Raw genomic sequence first — 13,081 nt, forward strand, 5'->3', positions numbered from 1 at the left:
CCAACCTGCCTGCGGTGAGTGAGTGAAAGGCCCTTGGAGTTAGCTTCATCGTGGGAGATTCCAATGATTCTGAACGCTTTGGTTTCAACAGCGTGAAGACGGGCTAGGTGTGAGGCAGGAGCACCAGACCAGAGGGGAGAGCAGTATTCCATAGAGCTGCGGATGAAAGCCTTGTATGTGGTGAGGAGCTCAGGTGTGCCAAGGAAGGACTTCGCACGACGGAGGATGCCCAGTCGGCGACTGGCTTTGGAGGCCAGATTTGAAATGTGGTTTTCCCAGGAAAGATCATGGCAAATAGTGAGACCCAAAAGCTTGAGTGACAGAACTTCTTGGAGAGGATTATTCAGAAAGTGGATGGGAGGGTTTTCCAGTCGGTCTTTTCGGAGAGACATCGTAAGAGTGTGAGATTTATCAGGATTGAAAGACATGTTCCATTTGTTTGCCCAGTCTGTGATTTTGTCCAGGTCTGCAGAGAGTGAGGAGGCTGCAGACTGCCGATCTGAGGGATGAGGAATGGAGCGACAGAGAGTAGAGTCGTCAGCAAAGAGATAGAGAGGATTTTCAAGAGAGTCAGAGAGATCATTGATGAAGACCAGAAAAAGCACAGGGCCCAGAACACTACCTTGGGGAACTCCAGCCTGAACAGGAAGAGGAGATGAGAGAAACCCATTCAGGGCCACACGTTGACTACGACCAGAGAGGAAGTCCACCAGCCATGCGTGGAGATTTCCATGGATACCAAAGGAGGAGAGTTTGGTGAGCAGAGCAGGGTGCCAGACCATATCGAAGGCACGTGAAATGTCAAGGGAGACAGCTCTAATTTCCTGTTTGGCGTTGAGGACCTCCATCCATTGTTGAGAAAGCAGAAGCAGCATGTCCAGAGTAGAGTGACCAGGTCTGAAACCAAATTGATGATCAGAGATCAAGCCATTGGAGAAGAGGAAAGATTTCATATCTGAAGCAATGATGGATTCCATGACTTTGCTGATAATTGGGAGAAGGCTGATTGGTCTGTAGTTGCTGGGATCTGTTTTTGCACCTTTTTTGTGCAAAGCGGTGATGTTGGCTGATTTCCAAGCAGATGGCAGATGACCTTGAGCAAAAGAGAGGGTGAAGAGAACAGAAAGAGGGAGTGAAAGAGCAGAAGAACATGATTTTAGGACCCGTGGGCTGATGCCATCAGGACCAGTTGCAGAATCAGAGTCGAGGGTTGACAGAAACTTTTCCACCTTGTCAGGAGGAAAGGACACAGAGTCCAGGAGCAGCTGGGTACGACTGGGTATGGTGGGTACAGAGAGGGATGGGTTTGGGACACAAGATTTAGAGGCAAACACAGAGTTGAGGCAATCAGCTTTTTCACGTGCGGAGTCAGCCGTTAAGCCGTTTGAGGTGAGGGAGGGGATGGAGGGGGAACAAACACCAGAAACAGATTTGACCAGACGCCACCAGGATTTGGAAGAGGGAGACAGATAAGAGAGTTCGGTCTTGAGAACAGTGAGATATTGTTTCCTGGCTCTCCTGAGGGTGGACACACACTTGTTTCGGGCTTTGTGAAAGGAAATGAGATTTCCTTCTGTTGGATTTGCTTTCCAGGAGACGAAAGCAAGTTGTTTCAGGGCAACAGCCTCACCACAAGATTCCGTGTACCATGGACGGGAGGAAGGGTATGACAACTGAAGACGAGATGGGATAAATCTGTGCATGAGAGAGAGCAATTTACTTTGAAAGAATTCCCAGGATGAGTTGATGTCAGAGGCGGTAGAGATGGGAGACCAGTCCAGATGATTGATGGCTGCTTGAAGACCGTGCCAGTTGGCCTGAGTGAAATGCCAGACTCGTCGACGCTGAGGAGGCTCTCTGAGAATGGTCAGAGAGATGTCCACTTTGACAAGCACATGATCAGATGAGCCGATTGGAGCAGAAGAAGAGCAGCAGACATTTTCAGGGAAGTTTGTCATAACCAAATCCAGAAGGGAAGATGCTCCGTTGACTGAGATCCGGGTCGGGAAATTGACAGATTGTGTCAGTCCCAGTGAGTCGCAGAAGTCCTTTGCTGAAGAGCCATGGCTGGTGAGAGAGGTACCCACACCCAGCCAACTGGCATGGTGACAATTGAAATCACCACATATGAGGAAGAGAGAGTTGGGATGGGTAGATAGAAGTTGGTCCATATTATCAGACAGTGAGATGTAGATGGAGTCATCGCTGTTTGGTGGACGGTACAACACACATATGAACAAAAGGTGGGAGCGAAGGGGAAGCCGTAGCCAAAGGTATTCCTGGGGGTGAGGTGGAGAGAGGGCAGTGTAGGGCGAGTGAGGAAGAGTTTTTTTATAAAGATAGCAACCCCACCTCCAGGACGAGGCTCAGGTCTATCATACCGGAGGAGGGAGTAACCTGGGAGAGATGCCAAGGCATCAGAGACATCATGAAGGAGGAAAGTTTCTGTTAAGCAGATCACATCTGGTTTGTCAGAAGCAACCTGTATGGAGAGGTCAGTCAAGTTTGAGCGAAGGCCCCGGATGTTTGAGGTCCATACCATTAATGAAGAGGAAGGGGGAGCATCGGGTCCAGAACAGGGGGGGGGGGGGGGAGGGGTAGGGTAAGATGTGGAAGAGGAGGAAGAGGTAGGGAGAGCTGTTGAAGGTGTGTCAGAGATTTCAGAGATTTCAGAATAGCTTGGAGAAAGGGAAGAATGGGGCGGACAAAAGGTTTGATGGAGATTGGGTGAGGCACAGTGAGGTGTTATTTGAGGAGGGGGAAGAGCGAGGCAGAAGGTTGGGGGAGATGAAGGTGAAAGTTGGAAGGGGGAAGAAGCAGGGAGGATGCTTCGAGGAGGAGGGGTGAGAGGGGAGTCTAGGAGGGGAGGAGCGAGGGAGAGTCTCGGAGGGGAGGGGTGTGGGGGGCGTTTAGGAGGGAGGGGAGGGAAGGGGCAAGCGGGGAGATTTGAAAGGGATGGGTGATGGGGAGGATTTGGAGGGGAGGGGTGAGATTGGATTTTGAAAAGTGTACGATTCATGGGAAACGAACATTTTTTGCAAAATGAGTTTGAGACCTTTGAGTCAAAAATACGTTTGAGGACACTGGAGGAGGGGTGGAGTTCTGGATAGTTTAGGGAATGTGGAAAGGAGGAACTGTAAGAGATGGTATTATATATATTTTTTGGAATGAATAGATTTGGTGAGCAAGACGAAAGCATCCTTTTGTAGGAAAAGAAGAAAAGGGTGTTATAATATATGAGAGAAAATAGTTGTTCAGGGGAGAGATTATACATTTCTAACCACGTGATCGCGTGATCGCGAACGAAGAACGAACGAACAAAAAGAACAACAAATAAACGAATAAGACCTGGGAAGGAAATATTTTTTGGGTTTTTTTTTTTTTTGTGAGTAGAGATATTAAACAAGGAGGTATGGGGTGAACGACTGGGACGAAACAGAGAACGAAAATAATTTCAGCGCATTCGACGAATCGCTGAGAGAAAAACAAAACCACAAGGTCGGAGACGGTACGGTAGCCGAAGCCTACGAGTACTAGGCCGCAGAATACTCGATACGCATTAACCGACGATTGTGTATACATGTACGAAAAATTAGCACCGAAAATTTTCCAAAAGGATACGCTATAGGTACATACACCGAAAGATAGATACAGTCTCGACAAAAACACAATTGAGAAATATCACTTAGCTTCGAAAGCGTGAGCGCATGGAACAGCTTCGAAAAGACGTGACCTCGCCGTGATCTCGCGAGAACAAACGAGAACAAAAAACAATGATTTGTTTTTGGTCAAAATTGAAAACATGAATTTAGCTGTCCTTTTATTACGTATCAAAATAATGCAAATCCACGAAGCGAATCGGTCGAGTCGTGCTAACCAAGATGGCGACACGGCGGCTACACTTTTCACGGAGTATGAGCGTTCTATATCTATCTATAATTCCAGCAATCTCTGTTTGTACGTCTGTACGTTTGTACGTCTGTTTGTCTGTGACCGCTGTTTCTCGACAACCACGGGTCCGATATACTTTTAACTTGCCAGGTATATTGCTGGGGACCCGAGGATGTGCCTTTTCAAGGTTTCATATTAATCGGACAATTACTTACCGAGCTATGTCCAAAAAACGATTCAACCAATCAGAGAGCAGCGAACGATCGCGTGTGCCGAACGTGGAGGACACACTCTGCCTCGGATGGCACATTTGACAGCGTATTCATTTATTTCACGTTTGCAAACTATGTTGGCGTTAAACTATGTTTTAAAACTAATAAAACCGAATTTGCGATTCATTCGCTTTCCTGCGCGTTTGTGCACGCGATGGCGATTTCTTTACCAAACTCCGGAAGCCGTTCGCTTTGGACCAAACCATTGCATGTAAATAGAGGGGGGGGATTGTCACCGTACTCGCAAGCCGTTCGCTTTGGACCAAACCATTTCATGTAAATAGAGGGGGGGGGATATAATTTTAGATATAGATATAGTACGGGCAATGCCCTAGTATTTCCAATTCAGTGGTGTGGACATCGCACATAACATCGCCTGATTTTGGCCGAACTTCCCTCTTCTTCCTGCTTCGATAAAGTTTTGTTGAACCCACAGCAGGGTTGATCTCACTTTTGAACTGTCTCTTGTTATTCATCTGGAATATTCGAGAACGTTCTTGTAAATGCAGTTTTTATTGTTTCCAAGGCGGTCTTTTTTGAAGGACCATGTGACTTGTGTGGTGCTCATAGGTAAGCCACCATGAGCTCTATGAAACACAGATCTTGTCTAATAACTACTCACCAACCAGTAATTCATAAGCTCTTGTTACCCTGCGCTCGCGAAGCGAAAAGCGGAGTCGAGCGATCGGTTGCGTGCGTACGTGTGGCATACGTGCGTGTCTGCATAAAAAAAAAAAAATTTTCTCGGCAATCCTTGGTCCGATTGACATGAAATTTTCACCAAAGGAGAGCCTGCACTACACCTGTTTAATTTTTTTATTCACGATTACAACGTCATAGGTCACGCGGTCCACACGCCATCTTGGAAAAACGTTGCACCTCTATATCTCCGAAACTGCTCAATGGAAAGAATTTATACATGGCTCATTGTCAAGTACACCCATGGGGAATAAGATATGCTAATGATTATATCATCGGTGCCTTCATTTTGATGTTATAATTCGACAAGTACAACGCTTGAATCGATCAGTATGAATTTTTTTTCTCTCTGCAAGTGTTTGTCCGATAGACACAACATTTTCACAATAGGAGCGCCTCCTCTTGTTGAATTTTTATTGATAATTATGACGTCATAGGTCACGTGGTACAGGAACCATCTTGGAAAAACTTTGCACCTCTATAATCTCCAAAACCACTCCATGGAATTTTTTTAAAAATCTGGCTCAATGAAACAGATCTTTGAAAGAACTCCGCGTGGGGAATAAGTGTTGTTAGCAATAATGTAATTGGTGCCTTAATTATGACGTCATAATTCGACAGGGACAACGCTTGGTCCGATCATTTTCAAATTTATTGAGCGTGATCTACACAATAATTATATTAGAGAATGTATATTTATGATGTCATTGGTCACGTGGTATGGCGGCCATATTGGATCAAAGAAAAAAACCTTCAAAAACAGAAGAGTTGGCTCGCACCAAGTTGACTACGTGGGATAAGTATTCGATGAATACCATCGAGTTTACATATTGTACTGAGGCATGCACTGCATTTTTCTCCTCAAATGCACGTCAGGACAACAATGGTATAAAGAAATATACTGTACTTTATTGTTCAAAATACACAGCACTACGTTGCAATTTCCATTATAATTGTAATCCTTGATACAATAGAATAACCGAAGGTCTTTTCCTGTTGGCCTATATACATGGACAGTGGTGGTGTCATTGCAATCATGCATTCGATTGCGAACCCTCAATCCAACACTCTTGCCTCCCTTGCTCACCCATGCCTTTGTCTCCTCACCACCGGAGCGCGTGACCCTGGGAATGAGCAGACAAGGACTCCTTCCGGGTTAAAGGTTGAGCACTATACCAAACTCTTACAGGCCTTTGTGTACTCAAATAGCATAACAAAGCTGCACTTTGGGAAACATAGGGATAGTGGTCTAATCCAATGCTGTCATGATTGTAAGAAAAAATAAATATATATTCTAACAGATGTGCCTTCAAAACAAAGAAAATGCCAACACATTGTTCAAACTCATTTGCACCTGATATTTCCTTGATTATGTCGGAAGGTATTTTTTAAATTTATCTAGCAGCGAGATGCATTTTGATCCTCTCTGTTTTTCATCTACCTGAAGTTTTGGTTGATTTCCGTAGATGTTCAGCACCATTTGCACAGTTGGCTCAATGAAGCGTTTCAGCTATGGCTTCAGAAAGTCCCTTTGGCCAATAGTACTCCCCCATTTCCTGCTTTTCGCTTTCGGATGCAATGATGGAAAAACATACGCAGCAAGTTCTTACCAAGGCCAGGTGTTATTAATGGCACTGCCTGTGTCACTTGCCTGAAATCTAACACCTTGCTGCATCCAACAATGGAAGAGTGATATGGCTTTGCAATTTCCCAGCATCGTGCTTCCGAAATGTACTGGACGCTCATTATGAGCCTGTTACAACTTGATCTTTATTATAAGGCAGTCGGTCCTTGCTGGGCTTACGGCACATCGAATACCTTCCATCCACCATCCTCGATCCCTTTCGCATTCCGCCCCTCTCCTGCCTGGAATGCGAACCTCTAGTCTATGATAGAATGTGACCGAAACATTCCAATGTCTGCTGGGTTTCTTTTTACTTCTCAATGTACTGCACAAATTGTCTGCACGAGAATTGGCCTATCCTGGTGATTAGCGGCTACCCTGCAATTTTAACGGCTACTGCAATGCTTGCATCATCATCATCCTGCTCACAAATTCAATGCAAATGCAAACATAGACATTCTTTAGATTATGATGAAGTCCTACTGTGCTGAAGCCAAAGCCTCAGCATAATTTTTAGGAGGGAAATTGTAATTTGAAAAGCTTTTGAATGAAGTGCACACAATTGGGGGATTGGAGGGGTGCGGGAGACAACGCGGGGAGTGGTGGGAGACAACGGGGAAGGAAAGGGGGGTGGGGGGAAGGAGACAAAGACAAGTCACAATTGCATTGTGCATTTTCTGTGTTGGGGATTAATTGTGTATTGTCTGTGTTGGGGATTAATTGTGTATTGTCTGTGTTGGGGATTAATTGTGTATTGTCTGTGTTGGGGATTAATTGTGTATTGTCTGTGTTGGGGATTATTTGTGTGTTGTCTGTGTTGGGGATTAATTGTGTATTGTCTGTGTTGGGGATTATTTGTGTGTTGTCTGTGTTGGGGATTAATTGTGTATTGTCTGTGTTGGGGATTAATTGTGTATTGTCTGGGTTGGGGATTAATTGTGTATTGTCTGTTGGGGATTAATTGTGTATTGTCTGTGTTGGGGATTATTTGTGTATTGTCTGTTGGGGATTAATTGTGTATTGTCTGTGTTGGGGATTATTTGTGTATTGTCTGTTGGGGATTAATTGTGTGTTGTCTGTGTTGGGGATTATTTGTGTATTAATTGTGTATTGTCTGTGTTGAGGATTATTTGTGTATTGTCTGTTGGGGATTAATTGTGTATTGTCTGTGTTGGGGATTATTTGTGTATTGTCTGTTGGGGATTAATTGTGTATTGTCTGTTGGGGATCAATTGTGTATTGTCTGTGTTGGGGATTATTTGTGTATTGTCTGTTGGGGATTAATTGTGTATTGTCTGAGTTGGGGATTAATTGTGTATTGTCTGTGTTGGGGATTATTTGTGTATTGTCTGTTGGGGATTAATTGTGTGTTGTCTGTGTTGGGGATTATTTGTGTATTAATTGTGTATTGTCTGTGTTGAGGATTATTTGTGTATTGTCTGTTGGGGATTAATTGTGTATTGTCTGTGTTGGGGATTAATTGTGTGTCTGTTGGGGATTAATTGTGTATTGTCTGTGTTGGGCATTATTTGTGTATTGTCTGTTGGGGATTAATTGTGTATTGTCTGTTGGGGATCAATTGTGTATTGTCTGTGTTGGGGATTATTTGTGTATTGTCTGTTGGGGATTAATTGTGTATTGTCTGTTGGGGATCAATTGTGTATTGTCTGTGTTGGGGATTATTTGTGTATTGTCTGTTGGGGATTAATTGTGTGTTGTCTGTGTTGGGGATTATTTGTGTATTAATTGTGTATTGTCTGTGTTGGGCATTAATTGTGTATTGTCTGTTGGGGATTAATTGTGTATTGTCTGTGTTGGGGATTAATTGTGTATCGTCTGTGTTGGGCATTATTTGTGTATTGTCTGTTGGGGATTAATTGTGTATTGTCTGTGTTGGGGATTCTAAAGTGCTCATTCTAAAAGTTGTCATTGTTATTTGATGTTAACACTGAGTATGCACTGGCATGTACTCATGACATGCATTTTTTTTTTAATGGTGGATTGGAAACAAACAGGAAATTACCAATTCTTATAACAGTCAAAGTGATGCTTCGCTCTTCGGTGTGGAAACATTCACTGTGGAGGAGCGTCGTTGGGTACACGGCCATACGTAAACCTCTGTTATACTCCATGAACTATCAAAGTCTTTGTCTTTAAACAGTCGAACAAACCAAATATATATCTATTTCATTTAATAAATAAATGGTGCAATAAATAATTGAAATATGGCAAATTATACAATTTTCAACATGTTCTCCCAAGCATTATCATTTATCCTCCTAAACTCCTCCTTCCAAAACCCTCCAACAACCCCCACCACACGAGCTCACCTTACTGAAACGACCAACAACCGCTAGGTCTTCTGTGTAATGAGAATGTAAAATGTTAGTTTTGAAGGTTGAACACATTAACACCCATTTTGTTGTAAAAAATATACTGGGCTGTTTGGCTCGACAGAGTGCATATAACTAAGGTATGTTAAATAGTCTCACCAAAGAAAGGTGTTTAAAAATAATCTCACCATCTCGGTGATCACATAATATAGCCCGTTGAACCTACACGCTGTCCTGCCCTTCTTTTCATCACCCTGTTCTGGTGATGCGGACACTTTTGTCCGCTTCAATTAGTCCACACACTTGTGCCAGCCAGCAGAGGGCGGTAAATGGAATTAATTTTCCCCTATAATTCACAGTGCGACATTGTGTGTTCGAGCAAGAACTCCAGAGAGGCAATAATTTTTGGGACGAGCAATGCTCGTTTGCCTCGATCCCGCTCTCTACCCCATCCCGGGTCAAGCTTGTGCAATGCGTGTTGAATCCCAATTAAAGGAAACAAGCTTTTGACCTTCTCAGCTGACACTATTGGTTCACACTGACATAGCATTTCCAAGCGGCTTTATTCCGAGCTTCTGATTCCCCATGGGAAAAATGTCACAGAAACCAAAAGCAACCTTTTCTTGCCTTCCGAGCAGGAGTTTGCTGCTGGCTTTTAGAGCTGCGCCTTTGTTCGGGTGAGTCGTCGCACTGTCGTGGTGGTGGACTGTTTGACGGTGCGGGCGGTGGCAACTCAATCGGCTCTCCTGGAAGAGGTTGTTGCAAAGTGCAAGTGTCCTCGGGTTTGAGCTGATGAAATAGTTTGTCTTCTTGAATCTTGAAGTCGTGCTCCACACTGGAGATGAAAATAAAACGAGGAAATGTTGGAGATTGAAAAACAGCAAAACCAGGAAAAATATGTCGGCATAATGTGGATGCAGGCCAATTGATTCAGCACAAAATGTGGTTTCGAAAAAACGAAATGGCTTTCTTTATCGGCTGCAAAAATAAAGAAAAAAATTATTGCATCTCACTATCTCAAACACACCTCACCACACGTTGCTGCAGAGGCATAGGCATCTTTGACCATGTCTGCTTTCCTCCGGGAGTGAGGGAAGAGGGAAATGGTGGGTGTAGGTTAGTGGGGGTGATGGTGGATCGGGGGTTGTTGGGGGGGTGGATAGGGGAATGTTCGAGGGGGAATGGGGTGGATGGTGCTGGAGGTTTGTGGGGGGGATGGGGGAGGGGTCGGCCAAATGTATTTTGTGCTCTGACTGAATATATAATGTAAATCAGAAGGCAGACAATCAGCTCGGTTGTGAGATGGTCATGGCCTACTGGGTTTGATAGTCATTACATACATTTGTGCATATGGACAGATGGATTTACAACACGGAGGACTAGTGCTTCTGTCAACTTGAGAAGAACGGTCTGCCAACATTGCAAATTGGGGATTCTCAAGGGTCGTTTTTGATTAACATTGAAATGGCATGGGGACAAAGGAGCAAAACTGCTTGGCATGGCCATGATTGGTCTCAAATGCAATAAACGATGATCTCAAAACAAACACAAAGTGATGTTGTTTGGGATATTTGTGAGAATCGAATGCCTCAGAGAGGTCCAGTTGCCAGTTGCACAAGAAATGATTCCGTCATAGCCACAACCTGAATTCCTGAATGCCAACCACCAGGTGTCATAAATAGTGGGCATGGCCCAGTGCTGAGGACACTGAACCTCTGTTGGAACGATTGCGTGTTCAAATGTGGCTGAAGGCAGCAACACCAGGGATTCATAGTTTAGCTTTCTGGGACCCAGGCGAGGCTCAGAATAATTACCGTCACTAATATATTGTTGGTAAAAACCCAGCTGGCTCATTAATGAGCTTCAGAGAATGGGAGCTGTACCTGCAGTGATTTGTTCAAGTGTACGTTTGATTCTAGGCCACATATCCAATTTGATTGTTAATGCCCTCAGGATAACTGTGGGATTGAGTGACATAAAAGGTCAGGAGCACCTAAGTGCCCCTTTAGGAGAGCAAAATTACATTTGATGGTCAACTATAAGCACCTGCCCTTCAGTACGAAAATGTATACATGCTGATCATGTGACTTTCACCCTCCAAGACTATAATGTAACGGCAAATTCAAATTCGATTGAATGTACTAGCGTGGATTGGCGCGCTTTGCGTGGCACACGTCGCTGCAGAGGCATAGGCATCTTTGACCATGTCTGCTTTCTCCAGGAGTGAGGGAAGGGGAGGGGTGGTGTGTGTGGGTTAGTGGGGGTGATGGTGGATCGGGAGTTGTGGGAGGATGGGGGAAATGTTGGAGGGGGGATGGGGGTAAATAGTGCTGAGGGAAGAGCAGCCAAATATATTTTGTGCTCTGATTGAATATCTACTGCAAATCAGAAGTCAGAACCCAACACGTATAAATAAAAAGGAACTGAGCACAAATTTATACTTATTTTAAATGATCAGTTAGAGCTAGAAGGGAAGGTCAATACAAATATATCAAAAAGTGCATGGGGAAGTTGAACTGCCAGCCTTACAGAGCAGATGTGCCCCCATACTCCACTTCCCTTGGACTTCCGGCCGAGTTTTTACGTGGTATATTTTATTTTGCCCATATCACGATCTCGATTAATCAAGTCAAAGTAACAACAAGTACAAAAAGTTTTAATTAAAACAAAAGCCGCGTCGATGTTACACAATGCCTAGATGCAGCTGTGCCTATAACGTCGATGTTATAGGCACAGGACATTCCTATTGATTCGATTACTTGATGTTATTTTTGTGCAAAGTGAAAATATATCTCGGCAATTTCCCATGTGTGGCGACGAATTTTTAATATATCTCGGCATTTTTCCGTCTGTTATTTCAGGCGGTGTATGACTGACCATGCCACGATTTAAAAAAAATATATCTCGGCAATTTCCCGTGTGTGGCGACACGTGAACGAAGCTATGCTCCTCTCTCCACATTATTGTGACGACGTATAAATTAAATATTTCATCGTGATGATTATCATCAAATGGACGAATTTTTAATATATCTCGGCATTTTCCCGTCTGTTATTTCAGGCGGTGTATGACTGACCATGCCGCGATTTAAAAAAAAACCAATATATCTCGGCATTTTCCCGTCTGTTATTTCGGGCGGTGTATGACTGACCATGCCGCGATAAAAAAAAAAAAAAATCTCAATGGACTTGAAGTTACAGGCCTTTGAGAATTCATTTCGTTCTATAAAGGGCAACTTTCATCGGATTTTCTTCACGTTTTTTTTCAACCGAGTCTAAAACTATGTTAGCGACTGTGAAAAATGAAATGATATATCGAATTTGATTTGAAAGAAAACTGTGTGAGAGAGCAAGACACCACGGGCCTACAAAACAGGCCTCAAAGCTATGCGAGTTAATAAAATGGTGGATATTTGTTTATATGAAGCCTCTCCCACAATGGGTGGAGCTATGGTTCCCAGAATGGGTGGAGCTTTGAGGTTTTGTCTTCTCTGCAAGAACAACAAGAACAAGAACAAGAAGAAGAAGAAGAACAAGAACAACAGCAGAGGGCACTCTATGAGCAGCATCTGCGACGCGGCTAAAAAATAATTTAGCACTGATGAATAACAGATAAGTCACGAATGCGTTTCTTAGGTTAGCTTTTTACCTCTGCCACCAAAGTTGGACGGAGGTTATGTTTTCACCCCTGTCTATTTGTCTGTTTGTTACTTGCCGGAAAATATTCCAGCAAGTATGTTGATCGGTTGGTTTGTCTGTTTGTCTGTGCACAGCACTACGTCTACACCGTTGCACGTAGAATCGCCAAACTATACACACATATTTGTCTTGCCCTGGAATAGTCTGCCCAATTTTTAACTCTCTCGGCCTTTAACTTCCATTACGATGTCATAATTTGATAATTCGACAAGTACAAAACTTCATCGAATCAAGATGCAATTTCTTGAGTGACATGACGGCATAAACTGGTGGAGAAAAATAAATAAATGATGACGTCATTGGTCACGTGGTTCGGCCGCCATCTTGGAAAAACCTAAAAACTTTGCACCTCTTTATCTCCAAAAGTGCTGAACAGAAAAAATTGAGACATGGCTCATTGTAAAGAACTCTCCTTGGGGAATAAAATATGTTAATGATGATGTCATTGGTGCCTCCATTATGACGTCATAATTCGACAAGTACAAAACCATCCGATCAAGATGAAATTTATTGAGCGCCATGTCGGCATAGACTGGTGGAGAAAAAAAATAATGATGATGTCAT

The 13,081-nt window shown here is 43.6% G+C and overlaps 2 protein-coding genes across 2 annotated transcripts in view; one reads left to right on the forward strand and one right to left on the reverse strand.

The window, feature by feature from the left end:
- LOC137423806 (dedicator of cytokinesis protein 1) overlaps positions 1 to 13,081 on the forward strand; it is a 968,048-nt gene that overhangs the window by 373,326 nt on the left and 581,641 nt on the right. The window lies entirely within an intron of this gene.
- LOC137423878 (uncharacterized) overlaps positions 8,479 to 13,081 on the reverse strand; it is a 46,483-nt gene continuing 41,880 nt past the window's right edge. Inside the window, exon 3 of the mRNA XM_078773720.1 lies at positions 8,479 to 9,654. Coding sequence (XP_078629846.1) covers positions 9,353 to 9,654 — 302 coding nt within the window. The 3' untranslated portion in view covers positions 8,479 to 9,352. The remainder of the gene's footprint in view (positions 9,655 to 13,081) is intronic.

This window comes from Myxine glutinosa, chromosome 3 (assembly GCF_964187855.1).
Source record: "Myxine glutinosa chromosome 3, kmMyxGlut1.1, whole genome shotgun sequence".
NCBI classification, from domain to species: domain Eukaryota; kingdom Metazoa; phylum Chordata; class Myxini; order Myxiniformes; family Myxinidae; genus Myxine; species Myxine glutinosa.